Here is a 23465-nt window from a genome sequence, read left to right as displayed (position 1 = left end):
GGGTGTGTCTGTCTGCTCCCACTACACTGGAGCGGGGGCAGAGATAGCCAATTAAGAACTGGTTTGTTTGTTTGCTAATATCCTATTGAATTCGTGAACACAAGACCTGCTGGCCACTAGAGCCAGGCAGTTAAGGTGACAGCCGCAGAAACTAAGGCTCCAGTGCACAGGCTCCTTTCTGGGAGATACTGGCAACTTGGAAGGAGGTGGAATGATGGTACCTACCCACCTCCATCTTTGAAGAATATTTCAGTAGGCACCTAGATGTGGGTTAAATTAGAAGCCTGTCCTTCAGGTTGAAGCTTTAAGACAAGCAAGTAGGCCTCTTTCAAAGGCTGGGCACTTTTCAGTTGACTGTCTCTGTGCTGGGCCCTGGGGGGACAGCCAGGTGAGTCTGTGAATCCTTTAAGAACTGTTTCTTAGTTTGCTACATATCTTTGTGGGTCTCATGAATGCAAGACCCATGGCTTTCAAAGTTAGATGTTTTGGGGGCTCATCTCTCCGATGCAGATCTTAAAAGTTGGGGTGCCAGGTGTGGGGTTCAAACCCTTCACACCTCAGGTAAAAGCTCAGATTTGGGAGTTCCTGACTGTGGGTTGCTGTACCCGGAATAAGGTTTATGGCAAGACTGTGTCTCAGCCTCTCCGATAGTTTCGATGTGGGTTTTTCTCATGCATTTGATGTGTGGGAGGTTCTCAGGTAGTTTTGGGGTTTCTTTCAGAGGAATTTGTTCCATAGGTAGCTGCAGATTTGGTGTCTGTGAGAAGAGGCTGGGGATGAACTGCAGATGAGTACATGCCCTTGGCTGGAATTGAACCCATGACTCATTGGTCCATGGGCCAGTGCTCTACCACTGAGCCAAACCAGCCAGCGTGGTAAACTTATTTTTAATGTAACTTAAAATACATTGATTAATAGGTTAAATATGTTGTTATATCAAAATGAGAATGCTAAACAACCTAAATCCATTACTGTCATTACTCAGTCCCCAAACTTTGCCCAGGCAGAATCCATAAAATCCTAAACAAAATTCAAAAATACCAATCTATTATTTACAATGTATTATTTGCATTATCTATGCAAGGCGTTCAATAGTTTTGTCTTGCAGTCAGGCAAACTACATGAAACAAAAATTATAATCACAGGGTTTCTTGGAAGCATGGAATTGATTGATGGGTCTTCTTATTACTAATAATAGGGAATGTTTATTGATCAGTTAGTATATTTCAGGCTCTATGCTAAGTGCTTACTGTGCATTTTCTCATTGAATCCTCACACCAACTGTATGAGGTAGGCAATGTTATTATCACAGTTTTACAGGTGAGGAAACTAAGGTTTCGGATTACTAAATAACCTTCTCAAGCTCACATAACCAACCAAGAGGCACAACCTAGCTGTAAATCCATGCTAGTCTCCAGAGTCCACACTGAACCCAACACCAGGATTTCAGGACCATGGTTAGTTAATAAAAGGCCATTGACATTTGAAACTCTTCTCATTTTAAATCCTATATTTCACATTCCAGTTTGTTCAGTCCAGTGACAAATCATGTTATCTTTTTTTTTATTATTATTATTCTCACATGAGGACATTTTTTGCATTTATCTTGAGAGAGAGAGGAGGGAGGGAGAGAGAGAGAGAGGGAAACATCGACATGTGAGAGACACATTGAGTAGTCGCCACCCACACGACCCTAACCAGGCCGGGGACAAACCGTAACTGAGGTACATGCCCTTAGTGGGAACCAAACCCGGGCCTCTTTGGTCCATGGGCCGACGCTCTAACCGCTGAGCCAAACCGGCCAGGGCCAAATCACGTTATCTTAATGACACGAAGGAGAAGGAAGAGACCACAATGAAAAACGACCCTGAACTATCCCTGAAGAGTTACACTTAGGAATTATTTACTAGGACAGAAAAATATGAGGCACACATTACATAGCTTCCTTCAGAAAAGTTAAAAAAAGAAAGAAAAGGTTAAAATGAAATGCAAGTTTTGACATTTCCAAATAATCTTTTTTTCTGTCCAGAGAAAGAATTATTAAATGCCATAGTCCCTGCTCAGTTTTTCAATGTAGGTCAACTGTGTAAACCTCTGTTTTCATTTAAGTTTCTCTTCTTTTGCATCTTTAAGAAAATGTTTCATTTGTATTTATTCCTGTTACTTGCTATATATCCTTTTTATCTTTAGGTAGTACCCAACCACAAACATCAGTCATAATTTAGTAACCCTATTGTACATTCATTTGTTGGGTTTCAGTGACATTATTCTTTGAAAATATATTTCTATCATGCCCTTCTTAGCAGGTCCTTTGATACGTTAGATAAAGACACCATAGCTTGGTGTGACTGAAAGAACGTGGTCAGGTCTCAATTTGAATCCCAGCTCCTCAGTCACTAAACATCCTCAAGCCTCAGTTTCATCACCTAGAATTTGGGGATAACATGTACCACCTTCCAGGATGGCGTGGAGATTAAACACAAGTAACACAACAGGACATTGAACACATATTAATCCTGTCCTTTTTAAAAAGTAGCCTTGATCAATCCACATTCTTTTCTTAATCCTTTTCTTACATGGGTAAGAAAAGAAACTGTTCAAAGGAATAATGTAGCTATGTAAGTTTGGTATTTAGACAAATACTGGGTAAGTTTCTGGAATGTCAGTTCAACTTTGTTCCCACAAGGACAGGAATATGTGAAGGAAGATGCTATGTATATTTCTTTCTTCTTCAGTCTGAACTAGCTTATCATCCCGCCACTTAGAAGTCTGCATTTGAGCAACATAGCTGGCGGGGTGGGGGGCATCTTTCGTATTTTTCACTGACTTCTACAAAACCAACCAAGTCAAACAAAACAAAAGCCAAACTAAAAAAAAAACTATCTTTGAAACTGACTTAATACCATCCTTTAACATCTAAGATAATGCTGAAATAGAATTCAGGATGCTAATAATGAGTAGTTAGTGGAAGACACCAAGAAAAAAAAAGTCATATTTCTCATATTTCTTAAAAAAAGGTAGCAAGTTCCTTCTTGGCTAGAATTGGTTATACTTTAACAGAACAGACTTCAGTTTTCACAGGAACAGTGTTTTGCGGTGGCCTTAGGTACCCATATAATGCCCACGTATCAGTACGTGTCACAAATGAACAAGGATTTCAAGTGACTTGTAGTCTGCCTGCCCTCAAATACAGGAAAAGAGGAATAATTTGGATTTAGGGGAACCACTAAAAGTTTTCATATTCTAGTTTGACCCTCATTAACTATCCTCTAAAAATCCAAAGATTCATTTCCATATGACCCTTACCCAAACCTAGAGACAGTTCTTCAAGCTAGGGAAGGCTGGGGTTAGAATGTCACTGCTGCTGAACAGTCATAGGCCAAGCCTAAATGGAGAGTCTCTATTACAGGGAAACCCCATACCATCAGCCAAATAAAAGCCGTCTTCATATCATACATGTCTTTACAATATTCCGTCCAGGCACCGCCAAACCTTTCACTTAGAGGGAAGTAACTGTTTTACCAGAAGACATTATTTATCTTTATATGTTAAGTTGAAACGCTGGAAAAGGACCAATAGACCTAAAGAGATGCAGAGAGAGCCGGTACTATTACATCAGGGGAACAAAAAGTCAAATTTTGAATAAAGCTCAGATAATACACAAAGGAGAATAAAATCTGAGACTTACATTGTGTGGCCCCACCTGAAAACGAGGGAGAGAAATGTAAAGCTCCCCTTCCCCTGGAAACATATCAAGCTTCATGAATGAAAAGCTGTGTTTGGCAAGAACTGGAATTCTGCATCTGTCAGGCACAATGCAGAGTTCGGGCTGAGTGGCACTTGGAGACTGCTCCTTCACGCCCTCGTTCCCACCTGATGATGCCACCCATTCTGTACCTGATGACAGATACGTGTCAATCCCACAGGGTTCTGGAACTTGGCACATACCAGATCCTCCTAGGCCAGGTTGCTTAGATTTCTGGGTGCTGTGGGTCATCCCCCAAACCTCAGGGTTCAGATCTGCTTTGAGGAGGGAGGACAGCAACAGGTAACATCGTGTCTTGCTGATCTCTGCTTCTCCCCGGAGAGGGGAACAAGCATTCCAGGCCCCTAGAACTCAGACTCTCCCTCCTCTGCTACCTTGGCCTTTGTGTCTGCAATCCCTATTAAAATACCAACGGCAATCTTCTCAGAACTAGAACAACTCTTCCTCAAATTTATATGGAACCACAGAAGACCCTGCATAGCTAAAGAAACCTTTGGAAAGAACAAAGTGGGAGGTATCATGCTGCCTGATTTCAAACTGTACTACAAAACAGTATGGCATAACAGATATATAGATCAATGGAGTAGAATGGTGAGCCCTGCAGTTGACTAAGACTGCTGTCTGGACAATTGGCTTGTTCAAGGTTTTGCACAGAGGCAGGTGACAAAACAGCCTGGGACTTACCCAGACTCTGTCCTCTCGGTCAGGCCCTTCCAATAGAGTGAGAGGCCTTTCCTCCCAGATATGATAGGCCAGAGACTTTAGCTGGGTCAAAATCTCAGAGACTCGGAGGCATCTTAGCAAGTGGTGAAACTGGACCAGTGAATGTGATTTTGACAAATATCAACAATTTTCTTAAACTAGAACAATACCAATTAGGAGGTGTTTGCCCCTGTCACCTAAAAACAAAGATAGTCTTTGGCTTTCTACTGGGCATCAGTATTAAAAGAACCTTTCTTTCTATCAAGTAACAATAACTACACTGTATGTTGAAATAGGGTTTCCTGATTAAACTAGAAAAAAAAAATGTCTCTTTCTTAAACCACAAGGGGGCAGGGTGGATGTGCTAATGTATATATTTTTAAGTGAGTTGTGCATAGCCGATTATAGGGACAGGCAGACAAATACAGATTCTTTACAAAATCTAGCATACCTGGATTTTAAGCCTTCCAAATTAATAATGAGAACAGTTATGCTACAGTTTGTATGTTATGTAAAGTTTGCAAAGCCCCTTCATTGGCAATATTGTGTCAGTGTGATACTTCGAGCCTGCCTTCATTCAGTGCTTAGTAAGTAACCTTCACAAGTAGGCTGACATTCCAAAGACAGCAGTGCGGTTCGGTGGAGCACATGGCATGTTCAGTTGCTCTCCGCTGTGGATGCTGAAGCGGACTAATTTTAGAGAAGAACAAGCACACACACTAAAGGATAGATACAGTAGGAAGGTTAAATTAGTAGGTGCCTCATGAGGAAAATCTAGTGGATAAATATCAGAATATTAAGTAAGAGAGGGCCCAAAACAAAGTTTGATGACAATGAGAAAGGAGAAAGATGCAATAATAAGCTTAATAAGTGTTATTAAGATGCTGGTGAAAAAGAAAGATGAAATTTTGTCACATCTGTCGTAGGAATCAACTTCCCCCTAGATGTCGCAGCCTGTTAGACACAACCCTGTGAGTTCACCAAAACTCTCTGTGTACTTGTGTTGGTGGGGGAGTAGGTATGAAAGCAGGGAGGGCATCCTTTTGGGGGATGTGTGGTCAAGGAAAGCTCTTAATTCTCCTTGTTCTCAGCCCTGTACCTCTGTGCTTCTGACTTTTCCCTCCTTCAACCATCGCCGTCTCTTTCTAGCAGGTGTGCAGCACACAGAAAATTCCAGGAATTACGCCATTATGTAGCAGGCACACGATACAAACCTCTTCAACACAAACATACACCCTCCACTTTGGCTTGCTGTGGTAGCATAACTATTATACCAATTCCTGATGTTTCTTCTCCCAAGCTGTTCTGAATGGAGAAAAGTAACTTCAACTCTGCAGTACAGAAGAGCCCTCCACACCCTGCCCAGAGACACAGGCTGGTCAAATGAACCTGAACTGTGTGTGAGTCCGTCATCATCACCAGCAGGGTGTTTCTCTGGATCAGCACATCAGCATCACCTGGGAAGATGTTGCCCATTCCAGACCCACTAACTCACACCCTGGGGCTGAGACCTGGCAACCTGTGTTTTAACAAACCCCGGCGGGTCGACTACTCATGTTTGAGAACAACCACTCTCACCACATGTAGTCTGTTCAGACAGCTGTCAAAAAAAAGGGCTGGGAAAATTCCCAGGGCCAGTCATTTGGCAGAGTGGAGGGGTGGGAGAGGTTAAAGCTGATGGTGCTGGAAAAGTGTAAAACAGCCTGTCCAGTGTCCTCTGAGTCTGTGACATCGCATGGTGGGTGACAAGTAAAACTGTCTTTCTGAGTGATGATATAACAGTAGCAACCCGTTTTTCTGATCTGTTGCCAGATGTCCAGGTCATTCCACATGTACAGTGAGAAGTCTCTGGATTTCACATCCCCACATCGAAGCAGCGCACTCCGAACTTTCTCTTATCTGAACCCCTGCGTTGCTCACACGCCACAGATACTCACGCACAGAGAAGTCTCACCCGCTAGTTCTGGTACGAAAAGGAGGCTGTACTTAGAAGACACAGACAGGGCCTTGCATTTCTCCACCCAGAGGTTCTGCTAGATCTTATATTTTGTAATAGGAATTAATAAGAAAACCTTACAAACCTAGGTGCACCTGTTTTATGTATTCAATCAACGAGGCTTTGTTCGAATCCCAGAAGAATGGAAGCTTCTCCTCTCGAGGGTATTTACAGCATGACAGCTCCAACGTAATTTCAAAACACTGGGCCCAGATGTAGTTATAGTCTTGCATTCCACCTAAACACAAGCATATTTAATCTTTGTTAAGGTCTAAACTTGGAGTGGAGCCAAGCGTCCCATACCTCGAGGACACGTGAACCAGGCAGTTGCAAGGAAAATACATGTAAACAGGAAAAGATGAATTTGACATATTAGCATATAAAATCGGGGCTTTAAAATTTATTACCCAGGCATGACCAGGCAATCCTGAATATTCCCATGTGGGTAGCTTGATCACAGCTGATTGACATTCAACTGTGCATACAGTTAAGTGAAGGGTGGGAGAAGGGTCCTATTTGGTACTCATACATTACAAAAAGGATTCTTCAAATTATATTTCTTCCCTACATTACATTTTAAACAGATGTACACTACTGTGAGATTTCTTAAAAAATATTCCTACGAACCATTTATGAATACATTTATCATATAAAGCTAAGTACACTAATTCAGAGGAATAATCATGGCCAGCGTTGACTGACGTTCACTATTGCTAAGTACTGAAGAGCTTTGTAGCAACTCAATAAAAGTCTCACAGCAATTACTGCCCATATTTTACAGATGAGGAAACTTTTTTTTTTTTTTATCCTCACCTGAGGACAGTTTTCCATTTTTTGTTCAGGTAGAGTGGGAGGGAGAAACAGAGGAACAGAGAGAGAGAGAAACATCGATGTGAAAGAAACACATCGAATGGCTGCCACCCGCACGACTGACCAGAGCCGGGGACAAACTGCAACCGAGGTACGTGCCCTTAGCGGGAACCGAACCCGGGTCTCTCAGGACCACAGGCCGACGCTCCAACCACTGAGCCAAACCGGCCAGGGCCAGATGAGGAAACTTAATCACAGATGGTGAGTAACATGCCCAGGGATTCCCGCCCGGGGATGATAGGCCAGGGCACAGGCTCCTGCTCAAGGCCCCGTGCTCGCACCCCGGACATCAGACTGTTTCTAGGAAGGAAAAGGCGCCACGCTGCCTCCCAGGGAAAGGCCGAGGCCGCGGCTGCCGGCTCGCCGTGGTCCGCGCTCACCCTCCCGTTCTCCCCTCCGGAGAGCCTGTTTGCAAAGGGCTGTAATCCTGTTTCTGATTTTCTAAGACACAGAACTTTTCCTATTTTAAAATCTCTGAATTGGGATGTGTCTTAAATTTGATGGCTGAAAAACACCATCGTGTCACCAGTTTGGCTGGAAACAGTTTTTTCTTTCTTGATAGTACATCGTAGTTTACAAATCAGTGCCATTTTGGATTTGATCAAAATATGGTAACTTTGAAGGAAATAGTTGCTGCCCGATTTTAATTTATTTTACTTGATATCTGCCCAATAAAATGCATATTCCCAACTCCATCAGGATATTTGGGAAGTACTAAAGTAGAAAAAACTTTTATGCTTAAAAAAATGGTTAAAATAACCCAGCCAATGTGGCACAGTGGTTGAACATCGATCAAGAGGTCACCGGTTTGATTCCCGGTCAGGGCACATGCCTGGGTTGCGGGCTCGATCCCCAGTGGGGGGCGTGCAGGAGACAGCTGATCGATGTGTCTCTCTCACATTGATGTTTCTCTCTCTCTCTCCCTCTCCCTTCTTCTGTCTTTAAAAATCAATAAAAATATATTTTTAAAAAATGGTCAAAATAAATCAAAATATTATTTAAATAGTATCTGTGTAGGTCCAGATTACAGCCAGGAAGAATTTCCCTGTCCTTTCTATATATGTTTTTTAAATAAGAGTTTTGTATTTCTCTCTGATCTCATTTTCACCGTGAAATAGAGGAGGGAAAAGTGGAGAGAGAAACAAAACACAGTGCTTGGTGGATGGCCGTGTCTCCGGTAGATGTAAGTGGTAAAGCAGGTGTGCAAAGCATGCAGGACTGAGCATGCCAAGTGTGGAGAGTGTGCACCTCCAGGTAAGGCCAGTCAGGCGGGCTGACTAAACCGCTCGGCTGCGCCTGAATGCTTTGTTGTAAGCTCCTTAAAGGAACTGGCTCTGTATGCTTTTTTTTTTTTTCTCAGAAGGCTACACAGCTTGCACACAGGCACACTTGGGAACAATTCCTGACAGCAAGATTGGGTTCCTAGCTAATTCCCCACACATCTGGATCTGTCTTGAAATTACACACAGTGTACATGAAGGACAGCTGTGCCATCGGGCAGGAACAGTGATGAGCAGGGATTAGGCTGAAGCACTGGGGCAGAGGGGAGGCTGTACCTGGAACAGCAGAGAGAAGTCTGGATGCCATGGTGGCCAGCTGGCCCTGCTGCCTATCACTGTGGTCTACGCTTATGTCTATTACCTGGAAAACTGGCCGAAAGCTGCCCAGACACAACAGACCCAGCGTATACAAGACTACTTCATGGCCTGTGCACCCAAAGTAACAATGGGAGAAGTGGCCTGTATGCAGAAATGTGCTGTTGACAGGGTCAGGCAAACCAGCCTGCAAGGGGGCACTTTCCACTGCGGCCGTGGAAACCCAGCTCCAGCCCGCTGTCTTCCCTCTCATCCTTCCGTCCTAGGTTCCTCCTATAATCTTAGTTCCCAGGCGAGGCCGAGTTCGACATCCCTGGGCTTCTGCTTATATTACTCTTTCTGATAAGAGCATCCCCTGTCCCTGTTCCTACCTGGCAGTCTCCTTACCTCCCCTCCCTCATCTGCTCCATCCTGTTCCAAGGCTCAAAAACTGGAGGCCCCCTTCCTAGTGTGTCCAGCCTACAGAGCTCTTTGGTTCAACCTGCTAAGTGGCTTTAAATCAGCAGACCTCATGTACAGATCCGGCTTGTTTTACCAGCTGGAAGATCGGGCAGTACTGGGACTCACTGAGGCATGGCAGTAATTACCTGGACCTAAGGAGCAGCCGTCCCCATTAGGGGAGACATAAGTATTACATTTCTCCAAGGTCTTCACTGCTCCCTGTTGTATTTTGGCTTTGTACCCCAGTACTCAGTACCTTTTCTAAATCTCTACTTTTATTCTAATTATACTGCTATTGCAATTATTTATTTGCATATCGCTGTTCCCTATTAAACTTGGGGTGAGGAGCTATGTCCTGTTCATCTTTCTCAGCACAGTTTCTGACTCGGTAGAAAAGGCTGAACAAGCATCTGAACGAAGGCAGGCAGCCTTGGCAGTGAGGAGCACCCCTGAGCCCCTCTCAAAGGACCAGTCACCCGCACTGCTCTTGTGATCGAAGGGACCACTCTGTGCCTAACGAACTTATGACGACTGCTGGGGTCAACAGACACCAGCGGGTACCTCTGGGTGCAGACAGTAAGAAGCATGGTAGAAATGAAGAGAAACTCACCTTTGAGTGGATACCAAGAGTATCCATTTGTAACCCCATTAGGAAAATTCATTTTGTTTTTACACTGATCTCCTTTTCTCATGTTGAGATTTCTTGAAGCGTAGGTATTTGCAAGATATTCAAAAACATCATCATCCGGGGTTAAGCTCCGGGAGTATGACGACCCAGTTGCTGTATATGAAAGACAAACGGAGACCTTTGTGTTGACAGTAGAGTACGAGGGAGCACACAGGGCAGATGTCACACACAAAGCTCCCATTTCCTAGAGAGAGTCCTCCGCCCACTTCCGGGTGCTCCCTCCACTGTCCTTCCTAGTGTTTAAGGAACACAAGGTGACATCACACAAAAGAAGCCACCGACATGTCCAAACTCCTCCTGAATCAGCTTAACAGTTACATTTCCTCTTAGTCACTCGTGCTAATTTCTGGAGGTCAGTCAAGTGCCCTGAGGTGCTGTAGGGGTTAAATGAAGCCACCATCATACTGTATTTGAAGTCCCTGGTACATACCTCATCCTGCAGAGTTTTAAGAGGAGTCAGCAATTATTACCCACATGATTAGCAAAGAAAGGTAAGTTGTTCTAGTTTTATTTTCTTTTAGCCACGTTGCCTCTTGTGAGATCATCAAAATCCCAATTTTACTATCTCACTGATGAATGTCAAGTCATCCTGCTGCTTGTCAAGTCAGCCCCATTGTCCACCTACGGTTTATAAACTGCAGGAAGGATGGCTCAGGGTTGAGAAAATGAGGCTCTTTCTACCCTTGCCAGGGAAGTTCAGTGGGGAGAAGAGTTTGCAGTTTCACTCTGGACTTACAAAACCAGAGCCAGCCCGTGTTTGCTTACCTGCAACACCATTATCAAATGGGTAACTGGCCACCAGGGCACCACCGTGGAGGTTTGCAGAGAGGACAAATGTCTCTGTTTTCAGCCATTCCATGATTGCCACAGTTTCAGGCTGCCTTGATACATTATTAAATTCAAAAGCATCGGGGAAATTTCTATTCAGGTCATAGAAGTTATTATTTTCCCTTTAAAAGAAAGAATTTTTTTTTAGGGTTTACTGGTAGTCTGTGAGGGGGTGGATTTGTGCAATGTGTAAACCTTTTGTTTGGGCTCCAGGTGGTGGCTGGTTGCCTTGGCAGTCCCCAGTGAACCACCTGGCAGTCACACAATATGTGGTCCCCCCTCGTGTGACCTGCTCTCACCAACGGGACAGTCACTACTGTGACGTAAGCAGGGTGTGATAAGTGTTTCCATTTTGGGGGTTTTGCTCTTGGAACACTCCTTTTAGAATCCCGAGGTCCCAATGTTAGCCATGTGGGGAGTCCACACAGAGGAATGAGGAACCCAGGTGGCAAATGGAAGTGAGACTCCAGACATACGGTCCCAAGTTAGTTGTCTGGGCCCAAACCCAGCTGCAAGCCCAGACATCGCGGCACAGAGGTTAGCCATCCCTGTGCTGCCCTGCCCAAATTCCCAACTTACAGAGCTAAGAGTAAATAAAAAGGTTGTTTTAAATCCTGAAATTTTAGGGTGGTTTGTTACAAAGTATTTGATAGCAGAATCCAAGAGAATGTGCTGCTTCATACAAATGCATCTCTGAAAAAGGGACTGACCTTGTTTAAATATGCTAGAAAAACTGGAAGGGAATCCAACGGTGAGATTTTATTTATTTTTGGTAAAAGCAACCAAATTTTAGTTGCACAAATATAAATGTATACTAGACATTTGAGAAATCCCAAACTTCCCGAGGCAGCTTGAAACAAAAGAAACTGTTTTAATTAGAAGTACGCTTCCCACGCTGACAGCGCTCTGGCAGACATAGTGAGCATCCCTGAACCGCCGCACTTTCTGCAAGGAGTGTGGCCAGCAACAACCCCACAGAGCAACGGCACAAGAAGGGCAGGATTCTCTGTGTGCACAGAGACAGTGGTGCTGCGACAGGAAGCCGAGGGGCCGTGGTGGGCAGACGAAGCTGATTTTCCATGAAAAGGCTGAAACTGCACAGAAGACTGTGCCGAGGCTCGGATGCATCGAGCCTGACTGCAGACCAGAGAGAACGCGGGCTGTTAAGAGAGGCAAGCGGTTTAAACTGGAAGGAGGTAAGAAGAGAAAGGGCCGAGTGATCCAGTTCTATGCTTCATAGTTGGTTTTATTGTGAAGACAAAATCTTGAGGATCTATTCACTTAAGAAAAAAACCAAAAAAAAACTACAAGACTCACTCTTTTTGGTTAGTTTGTGTACTGGCTTAATACATCAAGTGTAAGTATTGAGGGCCTAGGTACTATGCTAGGCCCTGGGGATTTAACAGTGAAGAGCAAAATGAGCAGTATTCCTGCCCTCGGGTAGCTTACAGTTTAGACACTGAACAGGAAATGAGACGTTAAAAATTGTTCTGCGCAGCCCTGGCTGGTCTGGCTCAGCGGTTAGAGCGTCGGCCTGCGGTCCAGAGAGACCTGGGTTCGGTTCCCGCTAAGGGCATGTACCTCGGTTGCAGTTTGTCCCCAGCCCTGGTTGGGTCATGTGGGTGGCAGCCACTCGGTGTGTCCCTTTCACATCGATGTTTCTCTCTCTCTCTCTCCCTCCCACTCTATCTGAACAAAAAATGGAAAAAATTGTTCTGTGCATAGACAATGCTGGTGATGGGGTTGGATGGGGAGGAGGGTATCTATGGGGGGAAAAAGGAGAAACATCTGTAACAAAAATAAATTAATAAAAATTGAGAGAGGAAAAATCGTTCTGTGAAGGTAAAGTGCCAGGTAAGGTGACATGAGCGTAATCAGGGACAAAGGCCCGCCAGAGGACTAGCACAGGAGCAGGAGGGTGGGCGCAGGAGGAAAGCCACCTCACTCAGGATTCTACTCTCCATCCAGAAAGCAATGGGCAGCGGCCTGAAGTTTTCAGCACGGCAGTGACCTGGCCCCGGGCTATGAGATGGTCGGTCCCCTAATCCTCGCACAGGGCCAAGGGATACTCTCTCACGAGAGCCTTTCCGCTGGTTTGTTTTACTTTAAATAAAGATTGATTAGTCCATCCTTACCTTCCGTTAGTGTAAAAACAGTCAGGCTTTCTGACAGCTTCGAATCCATCTGGGTTCATTGTAGGCATGATGTGTATCCGGGTACTATTGATTAAATTGGTGATTTCGGGGTCTTTTCCATCATTGGTTACAAGATAGTCAATTAAATGTAGCAGCAGCTCCCGCCCTACAGTCTGCATGTGGGAAAGGGGATATTATTAGGTCAGAGGAAAACAAGGAGAATAGTCCCCAAAGCACAAATTCCCCAACAAGGCACGCCACACATGGGACATGATACCAAAACCAGGTGCGACAGAGACCTCTGCTACTCAGGCACACTGACACTCCGGCAAGCGGCAGTCAGTCACGGGCTGCTGAAAATTACTTGTTAGTAAAAGTTCTTTTAAAAGTTAATAAAAAATTACCCATCTGTAAATAATTTCCTTTTTGAAAAATAACTAGAGTAAACCCAAAACACTAATTTGAAGACTATATGTACCCCTATGTTCACTACAGCATTATTTATAATAGCCAAGCTATGGAAACAGCTCAAGTGTCCATCAATAGATGAGTGAATAAAAAAGCTGTGATACATTTACACAATGGAATATTACTCAGCCATAAAAAAGAATGAAATCTTACCACTTGTGACAGCATGGGTTGACCTAGAGTGTATTCTAAGTGAAATAAGTCAGACAGAGAAAGACAAACACCATAAAATTTTACCTATATGTATGTGGAATCTAAAGAGCATAATAAATGAACAAACAAAGTAAAAACAGACTTATACAGAGAACAGACTGATGGCTGCCAGATGGGAGGGGTCTAGGGGGCTGGGTGAAAAAGATGAAGAAATGAAGACGTACAAATGGTTGTTACAGAATAGTCACAGGGATATAAAGTACAACATAGGAAATATAGTGAATAATATTATAATAACTATGTATGGTGTCAGGTGGGTACTAGAAATATCTAGGGGAACACTTTGTAAAGTATATGACTGTCTAACCACTATGTTGTACACCTGAAACTAATATAAAATAATATTGAAAGTAAAAAAGAAAATTAAAAAATGGAAAACTTTGTGTCATTACCATTTTGCTAGATATGTTTCTAATGTTCATGAAAATGAAAGCATGAGTATGAAACGAAATGGTCATCACATCCACCTACAATATTTCTGTACCCATGATTGGTAAACTGAAGGCCTGTGAGAGTCTTGCTTTACAATTCCCAAGGGAGAGATTTACTACTTTTCTTACTAAAAAAAAAAAAGTAATTCACATTTCAGCCTTATTAGAGAAAAACGTGATTAGGCCATATTACTTTCTCCCTGTGACCCAGGCTCAGAGTGTTTCTGAGTAAGGAATGTCCGCTTCTTCCATAAGGTCAGCGCTGTCGGGGTAGGAGATCGAGGTTGCAGCAGGGGCTGAGGGCCAGAGCCGCAGAGGCAAGGCTGTGGGCAGTGGAGGAAAAGAACCTAAATTACACCTCCCCTGCGGGAATTCATGGCTGTGACAAGAGATGAGTAATTCTTTTATGCCTCTCACTGGCAAGCAAGCAAGGAGACCACATTTTATGAATTCATTATCTGAATAAACAAAGTAATTGGGACTAAGTAAGTTGGCAGATGCGAATTGTATATACACTGGGTTTCCAGTTCTGTATTTGGAAGCAACCTCCATGAGCCATTTACTGGCTCCTCTAAAACCAGCAGAAAAGGGGCTGGATGTTCATTTCTAAGGGTGACTTTAAATGTAGAAATGGTTTATTCAAGGAGCTCTCTGGAAGGGGTTGGGGAAGAGGAAAGGGAGGAGGAATCACAGATGCTGAAAATTTCAAATGCTGGTTGGAGCCCGTAGGACGGTTCAGTTAGAGGGACAGATCAGGAAAACCCAAGGCCCATCTGAGTTCCAAGTCAAGCACAGAGGGGAGCCCTGTCGTTCCCATGTGGTTCTGAGTGTGAATCTCCTGCCCCCTGTCTGAGCAGACATCCTCAAGCATGCCACAGCTCAAGATAGGAGTTGGCACTGCACTCCATTCAACCACAAGCAAATGAAAACAAAAAAGAGTAAAAAAGCTATGATTAAGCTATAAAACTAGGCTAAGCAACTGTGGTAAAACGGGAACAGAATAGCATGTAAAAGTTAAGGTTTATAATTAACAGAGAGGGTAGAGGCTGGGGCAAGGAAAATAGAGGCGAGGGGACTCAAAGCACCAGTTTCTTCACTTTTCATAGCAATGGCTTGTAAGATACTATCAAAAATTTTAAATGTTTTATTATTTTTTTTCTTTTTAAATTTTTTTTCTTTATTGATTTTAGAGAGGGAGGAAGGGAGAGGGAGAGAGAGATAGAAACATCAATGAGAGAGATCATCGAATGGCCACCTCCTGTATGCCCCCCACTGGGGATCGAGCCCCAAACCTGGGCATGTGCCCTGACTGGGAATCAAACCGGTGACCTCTTGGTGCCTGGGTCAATGCTCAGCCACTGAGCCACACTGACTGGGCTTAAAATATTTTAAACGATTACAGTTTCAAAGATTTTCATAATGGTTTCGTGACTTTAGAAGAATCTTCTGATACTTAATTTCTTATTTTGAGAAAATACTTATCAAGTACACCAATTATTTTAGTGTCACTTCAATTTTAATGTTAAATCCAAGTAAAATTAAATTGCACACTTAATTATCTATTTAAAAATAACATGTAATATGACACATTGCATTTTATATCCTTTTTATCCCTTTCTCTTATTACAGGGATATATAGATGTCTTGAATGATGTCTGGCAAATAATATGATGGTTATTTTTTTAGTGATAGTATTCTAAATAATTTTTATTCCCTCTTATTTTTCTAGTGTCACTTTTAAATTAAAGAAAACCTATGCTATTGAAAAAATAAAATCATGGTTTTTTCCCAAGGAAAAAAGTATGTAAAAAAGATATTTTCTGTTTGTCTCCATATGCCAAAACAAATCCCAAGTTCTTTACTGCAGAGGGTAAATAAAAATCTTGGACATACAATAAAGCACTAACGAAGAGTCGGATCATTTTAAAATGCTGAGGTAAACAGATGAAATTTCAGAGGAGTTCAACAAAGTCCTCTCTTTTTTGGTTGGGCCATATTTTTGCTGCCTCTGTATTAGCAGATTTATGCCAAATAATATTCAAATTAATTCTTCCCAACCTTAATATAAATGTCTCAAACACTCATGTTTTATGTATAAACTTCCCTTCATTTCAAATTAAGTCTTTGAATATGAAACCTCAGAGAGTCCACATTTTAAGAAAGAATGTGGTCAAAACGGTGGCCAGCAGCTTAGCCAACCTTTAGTTCAGCACGTCCCCTCCCTCTTTGGGGGAGCGCAGAGTCCCTGGAGGCTCCCCAGGTACCGGACCTGACCAGAGGGTGCACACAGCCCCTCCGGGGGCCTTGTGCTCACAACAGCCGGCAGGGGAACCAGCAACAGCCCAGGACCCAGAAGGTAATGCTCTGTCGTGTTCATTCGATTCAGTCAAGCCGGAGTTTGCTAGGTAGATACATCTGAGTGTTTGAGCTCTGTGGGAATGTTTATAAACATGCAGAAGTGTTTGCAGCCGCGTCCACGACCTAGGCAGCGTGCTCCGGAGGGGAGTGCTCCGCGAGAAGCGCCCGAAGCTGGGTGTTTGGAAAGGCCTCACCGGCTGCAGCTTCTGCGGGAAGGAAGCCTGTGGGCTCTGAGGCGCCCGGTGGTGGTACAGATTTGATTCATTTGTCTGATTGATTAGCTAAACCCTTCTTCTTCAAAGAACCTAAATATTACAGTATCTAGCACACTTTGCCTGGCCTCCCGGAGCCTGGGTTCCATCAGCTGCCCCTGTGGTCCCATAACTGCACCCGGGGCTCTCCCGACACTGCTGCACACTTACCAAGGCTGCCCGACCCTGACTGGCCGCCTTCCCCTCTCCACCATCTAAGCCTGCGCAGCAGGGCCTGGCGGCTTTCCCTGCAGCCCTGGAATCTAACCCAGCTCCTGGTGCATCATGTACTCAAAAACTAGTGTTGACAAATCCATACAAGGTGGACTATTCCAAGGAGGAACTTTCGGAAAATATGAGGACTTCAGGCCCTTAGTGAGGGGAGATGTACAAATGCTCAGGTTATTTCATTGGAAGGATTTTCAATACTGAACAAACTTTATAGGGGTGGGCTAACAAGTCCCGTCATGCCGAGGACTCGGGATTTCTGGTCGCCCCAGCCCAGCCTTACCAAAAGGAAGTTAAATAAAATAATAATAATAAAGAAAAGGATAGTTATATGAGGAATTAAATACATGTCTAAAAGGAACTAGATACTTCATCTGGAGTAAAGATTAGTCCTGTCTAAATCCAAAAAGAAAGAATTAATGATCCAAAGCCTCACTGCAAAACTGAGGACATTCTGCCCTCATCTGGGATAGAGGTGAGAAATAAAAACCTGGGCCCTGGCCGGTTTGGCTCAGCGGTTAGAGCATCGGCCTGCAGACCAGTGAGTTGTGGGTTCAATTCTGGCCAAGGGCACGTACCTCGGTTGGGGTTCAGCGTCAGCCCTGGGTCATGCGGAGGCAACCAGTCAAGGTGTCCCTCTCACATCTATGTTTCTCTCTCTCTCCCTCCCATTCTATCTGCAGATAAACAGAAAATATCCTCGGGTGAAGATTAAAAGAAAAAACCTGGAAGAGGCATTTGGAAAGACAAGCTGTAGTGCTTTAGTTTTTTGTTTTGTTTTACCAAGTTTGGAACCTCAGCACATTGACTATACACGCAGATTGTCCAGGACAGGCGCAGTTTCAGATACTATGTTCATGGAGACATTAAAATACCCTCTAATACAAACATTTAGACATACAAACTACATCTCATAAACTGTCTCATATCTAGAAGGTGTGTGAAAATCATTTATATTTTCAAGTTGAGAAATATGGTCACTATTATCCAGGGAATGTTTTTCCCTTCAACCTATATATCTGAAATACACTTAACTATATAAATTAATGCCCCCAAATGTGAAATTCTAAGTGTGATGTGGATATTTCAAAAGTCTATACCCAATGTTTAAGAAACAAAAGCTTTAAAAGAAAAATCAGAATTGGCCATTCAGTCAAGCTTAACAAACATATGGAACACCTACCCCCAGGCTACTTACGACCATGGGCCCTGCGGTCAAGGGCACCTTGTGAACTCGGCCTTTGTCCCTTACTTTGCCTATTACTGGATTAGTTTAAATCCATTGGCACTCAACTTTTAAAGCACATAGTCAGGTCGCACTTTAATATTTCCATTAAAAAGGAATTAGACATGTCTTAACAATCTACACATTACCCAAGTATAAGGTTTTTTTTTCTACAAAGTTTTAAAATAACGGGGTGGAAGATAGGCACAAAATGAAGGGGGGGGCTTGAGGAAGGAAGCAGCAGCGACTTCCCAGTTCCAGGGCATGGTCCCAGTTTTCAGTAGAGCTCAGATTGTAGATATTGGGTTACAGTTTACTGCAAAGCCAGCCAGTAGCAGAATGAGGTGGGGGGCAGGTCAAGGACCCCGCTCCCAAACACCGTGACCGTTTGCAGCACGAGGGAACAGCCCGTCAGTGCACAGCGGTATCATCCCTGATGGTTAAAAACAGTGACTAGGTTCCAGGTGTGGAACCTAGTTTGCATAATTCAACCTAGAATCATGGCATCTACAATATAACGCCCAAGGTACGTGCAAAGAGGGACTGGATGGTCTGGAGAAACACCTGCTAGTCTTATTAAAACGAGATAGGTGGAAACCCAGAAATATTTCTCCCCGTTCTGAAACAGCATGAACATCAGGTGACAAAGCTCATCGAATGTCAGCTAGCTACCCAGTGTGGCCCCCAGCAGTCAGGGAGGGGGAGGCAGGGGCAGGAAGAAGAAAGGGACAGAGACAGGTGACTGGGAAATGTTTATTCCAGTGTTTCTTGAGCTTGCTACCTTTGTATATAATGAATGAGCCCAAATCCTGTCATCAAATGGCACTAGGCATCCATGCAAACATAATTAACCTGATCTATATGTAAAAATAAAAATAATACAAACAGAACATTCCAAAAGCAGCGGAGAGAGTACAGGAGGCAGAGCTCAGGGCTTCGGCTCTGGGTTCAGACAGCGTATGACCAACACAAGCCTGGACTCCCTTCCAGGTAAATGTACTAACAACCTGCCTCCTGCAGAGCTGAGCAAAAGAAGCGACACCCACAGAGCACTTTGTGTAGTCCGTGCTCAGTGCATTTGGCTACTCGCCAGCCTGGTCAACGTGCCATAGCGAGCCAGTGTCATTGAAAAGACGTGAGCCAATGGCAAGGTGACTGAGACAACAAGAAAAAGATCATACAGACAAGAGTAGATTTAACTTCACTTCTTCTGGGACACTACTTGTTTGCAGATGGGCCATTTTAAGTTGATTTTGCTACTGTTTGCTTTTTGCCTCACTGAGTGTGGCAGGCTAATTAGCCTGAACCCTCGGCATCAGCCAAATTAACCCATCTTCACAATTCCTAAGATGTATACTTGCCAAAAATAGTTCACCTAAATCCAACAAACCTTTAGATCTAACTTCTTGTTGAAGGAAACAGAGGAACTAGAAGTACAGGTTCAATGAGACAATAAGGAAACAAAATATCTGGGACGTGGGGCGTTCTGCAGGACAGTCTAGACATCATGAAAACATTCCTTAAATCCTAGATTAAGAGAGATTCAAGGGCTATATCAACGGAATGTGATACATTGTCCTAGACTGGATCCTCATTTGGGCAATTTGGGGGACATTTTGAGGAGAAACTGGAGGAGCTAGAAAGTGAAGTGTAAGGTAAAGATAGGACACAGACTTATTGACATAAAAGGGGAGTTAGCATTAACTTTTAAAATATTATAAATAGCAAATTAGTGTAGCTCATTTGGTAAAAGTACAGGCACGCACTTGGCATGTAAATATCTGGAATGATGAATAGTGAGGAATTACCAGTCCCAATTTTGGGGTGGTCAGTACACAATGTTTCTTGTTTGTTTATCTGTATTTTTTCTAAGGAGCACATATGTTGATTTTGTAATAACAGATTATTTTTAATTTAAAATGATCGGATTCTAAAACCAAGTATAATGAGATAAGGTAAACATTCATGGCAGGTCTAATCAACAGAATCATGTCTTCCTGATGCTGCTGAGGCCACTGTCATGTGGTGTGGCATCACACACACACGCACACATACACGTGGGTGCAGGGAAAAGAGGAAACGTGTATAACACTGTGGTTAATCCTGTCCACCAGCCTACCCTAACCCGTGCACATGCGCCCCCTGCTGGATTCTCCACACGGCTCCTAGGAAAGCATGGACCCTGAGGTCAGCATTAGAAGTCTGTGCCAGAATAGAAAGGACTCCATCCAAAGAAGGTTAAGAAGCACTGCCCTAAAATGTTAACTTTTTGCTTTTTAATAGTGGGTTTGGAAAATGTTCTTTCGATTCCAAAAGATGTGGGAGAAGAAGGACGAGTCAAGTGGCACCTCGCCTCGGTGACTCCTCCGCTCGGGGTGGAGCCTCCACTTCGCCAGCTCCTCCGATGCCAGGAGGGCAGGCTGTCAAGATGACAAATTCAGAGTAACAAGTTTCTCAATGGCCCCAGCGCCCGCAGACACTGCTCCCGGCTGGGACACACAGGGGGTAACAGGACTTTAGGTCCCTCCACCCCAAAACATACTAAGACTTTTGCGCCTGCTAATCTCAGCCCTCAGATCGCAGTGAACCAGAGAGCCCTCATCAGATGGGATACATTAACTCCCTGGAGAGCAAGATGCCAGACATTTGGGGAAGTGCATGGAAGGAGTAAACACATTCAGAGATGAGTGAGGCAAAGAACTCTTGCTTACCTTTGGAAGTTTTGGTTCAGAGAATTAATTTTTGAGCAACAGGCTGCAACCTCTGAAATACCACAAATTGAATGAATACACGACTGAAGTCAATGAGTGTCATATGTCTCATTAAAAATGGATTCCAGGAAACCTTGATCAATAGGCCAGATAGTGAAAGGGAAAGGAAGTCTGGCTGCTGTCTGTTATGAATGGTGGTTTTATTAAAAACAACTTTGGTCAGATTCCCAGTGAGATTGTCTTTTAAAGCACTGCCCATTGTGCTCAAAAAGTCACGGGGGGGGGGGGGGGTTGAACTTCTACCCACCTACAAATCAAGTTCAAAGATCAGCCCCTTTCCTGGGGCTCCAGATGCAAGCAGCACCCTCTCTGGGCAGGACAGGTCGGGCAGCATGCCTGGGAAGGGTAGGCTGTGTGTGTCACGGGGGCGGATCCTGTTCCTGCAGAGACCGGTGTAGGGGCGGGTCCAGCCAGGACTGGAGCCTCAGCAGTTGACTAGGGCACGCCACTCACACTACTGCAGCTTCAGAAGTGTTTCAACAAGTTAGCTGGTTGGGTTTACTGGAAATGCATTTACTTTGACATCACTTCAAGTTCAGTGTGTTTCACAGGATGTTACACATTATTCCTATGTAAACTTTCTTGAATGTGATGACTGGGAACTACCTTTGCCTTCTATTTGATCGCCTAGTTGTATGGAGTCCTGGTGAACAGAAAAGACTACAGTTGTCGTATTCTTTTTTTTTTTTTTAATCCTCACCTGAGAACATTTTTCCTTTTTTTTTTTTTTTTCAGATAGAGCGAGAGGGAGAAGAGAGAGAGAGAAAAACATTGACATAAAAGGGACACACCAGGGCAGAGGACAAATTGTAACCGGGGTACGTGCCCTTGACTGGAATCAAACCTGCAACTCATTGGTCCGCAGGCCAAGGCTCTAACCGCTGACCCCAACTGGCCAGGGCCAGTTGTCCTATTCTTAAATACTCTGAGGAAATAAGGGAGCATTTCCAAATGCCTAGCAAGAATGACAGGGCCGGTAGGAGCGGTAAAAGGGTATTTTGAAAAATACAAAATAAACAACAGAAAACAAAAGAAAAAAATGGAATTCATTCCTGCTAAGTTGGAAAAGAGGCAAGAACTGACAGCATTCGCGTGTTTGTAGAAAGTGGATATGACAGCCCTGGCCGGTTTGGTTCAACGGTTGGAGCGTCGGCCTGCGGTCCAGAGAGACCCGGGTTCGGTTCCCGCTAAGGGCATGTACCTCGGTTGCAGTTTGTCCCCGGCCCTGGTCGGTTGTGCGGGTGGCAGCCACTCGATGTGTCCCTTTCACATCGATGTTTCTCTCTTTCTCTCTGTTTCTCTCTCTCCCTCCCACTCTACCTGAACAAAAAATGGAAAAATGTCCTCGGGTGAGGATAAAAAAAAAAAAAAGAAAGTGGATATGACAGAACCCTAACTTTGTCTACACTTGAGCACTGAAAACATTGAGTATTAGATAAAGCGCAAGTAACAAAGGCACTCAAAAACCCAGATATTATGAGTTTGGACAGCTATTTGCGATCTTCTGGTTCCTTTGAGTTGAAATGAAATGTAGCTTCTTTGCTGGGTCCCCTTGATGCCGACCAGGAAGGGGGAATGGACCAGGAAGGAGCTCGGGTCCCTGGCTGGCAGTTGAGTCTGGGCACGGTTGGTCTTCCAGCCCGGATACAAAAGAGGCTCCAGTTACCCTCAAAGGACACAGGTAACAGCCAAATGGCTATGATGGTTGTTGGGCCCTGGTTCCTGCAGTCTCTCAGAAGGCCCAACAGGAAGACCCTTCCAGGTTCTTCCTGTAACCAATGATGCTGCCTCCTTGGCAGGTACACAGAGCTCAGAAGACCTGAGGGGAAGTTTCCGTCGTGACATTTCACATATTCAAGCCCCACACGTACCTCATCTCCATGCATATTCGCCACGTATTTGAACTCTGGAATCCCAATTCTGTGTTCTTTTGGTGAGCGTCCCACAACAAGAACCCACAGGTGTCTGCCTTTATAGGGAAGAAAAAGATCGAAAAATAAGCTGTCTTTTCAAATGACAAATGAACTCTGGGAGAATGACCAAAGGAAACAACCGATGCTACTTCTCCCCCCATGAATGTCTCATGATGACTCAAGTTCATGACTAACGCCTCTGTGCTCAAAATACTCCCGGTCGACTGCCAGCCAAACCCTTTCAATTTAGCACAAATATTTACCTTACCATTTCAGAATGCGATCCTTAGAAACTGAAAACTTGTTACACTACGTAGATCTTATTTTTCCAAAATGCTTATATACTTTGCTCTCAGTTTCTAGTGCTTTATAGATACGATCTTGCTAACTTACACAATTACACAAACTTAAATTGTCGTTGATGGTTGACTGGGAGGGTGTCATAACTCTCAGGGCAAGGAGAGTCGGGGGTAGAGGGAGGGGGAAGCAACAGCCAAGACACAGGTAATTCAGAAGGGAGCTTGTCCTTAAGGTGAGAAATCCTGAACTTGTATTCAAATGCTGATGGGCCACAGTGCCAATGTGC

The 23465-nt window shown here is 43.9% G+C and overlaps 1 protein-coding gene across 2 annotated transcripts in view; it reads right to left on the bottom strand.

The window, feature by feature from the left end:
• The window catches only part of CPM (carboxypeptidase M), a 69326-nt gene that overhangs the window by 8381 nt on the left and 37480 nt on the right, over positions 1-23465 (bottom strand). For both annotated transcript variants that reach the window (XM_036253024.1, XM_036253022.1), the window contains exons 3-7: positions 22838-22935; positions 13022-13194; positions 10824-11008; positions 9981-10151; positions 6550-6702 (exon numbers count right to left, since the gene is read on the bottom strand). In XM_036253024.1, coding sequence (XP_036108917.1) covers positions 6550-6702; positions 9981-10151; positions 10824-11008; positions 13022-13194; positions 22838-22935 — 780 coding nt within the window. The remainder of the gene's footprint in view (positions 1-6549; positions 6703-9980; positions 10152-10823; positions 11009-13021; positions 13195-22837; positions 22936-23465) is intronic.

Source organism: Molossus molossus, unplaced genomic scaffold (assembly GCF_014108415.1).
Source record: "Molossus molossus isolate mMolMol1 unplaced genomic scaffold, mMolMol1.p scaffold_m16_p_10, whole genome shotgun sequence".
In the NCBI taxonomy this organism is placed as follows: domain Eukaryota; kingdom Metazoa; phylum Chordata; class Mammalia; order Chiroptera; family Molossidae; genus Molossus; species Molossus molossus.
The sequence above is the reverse complement of the archived record's forward strand: the minus strand, read 5'-3'. Positions and strand labels throughout refer to the sequence as shown.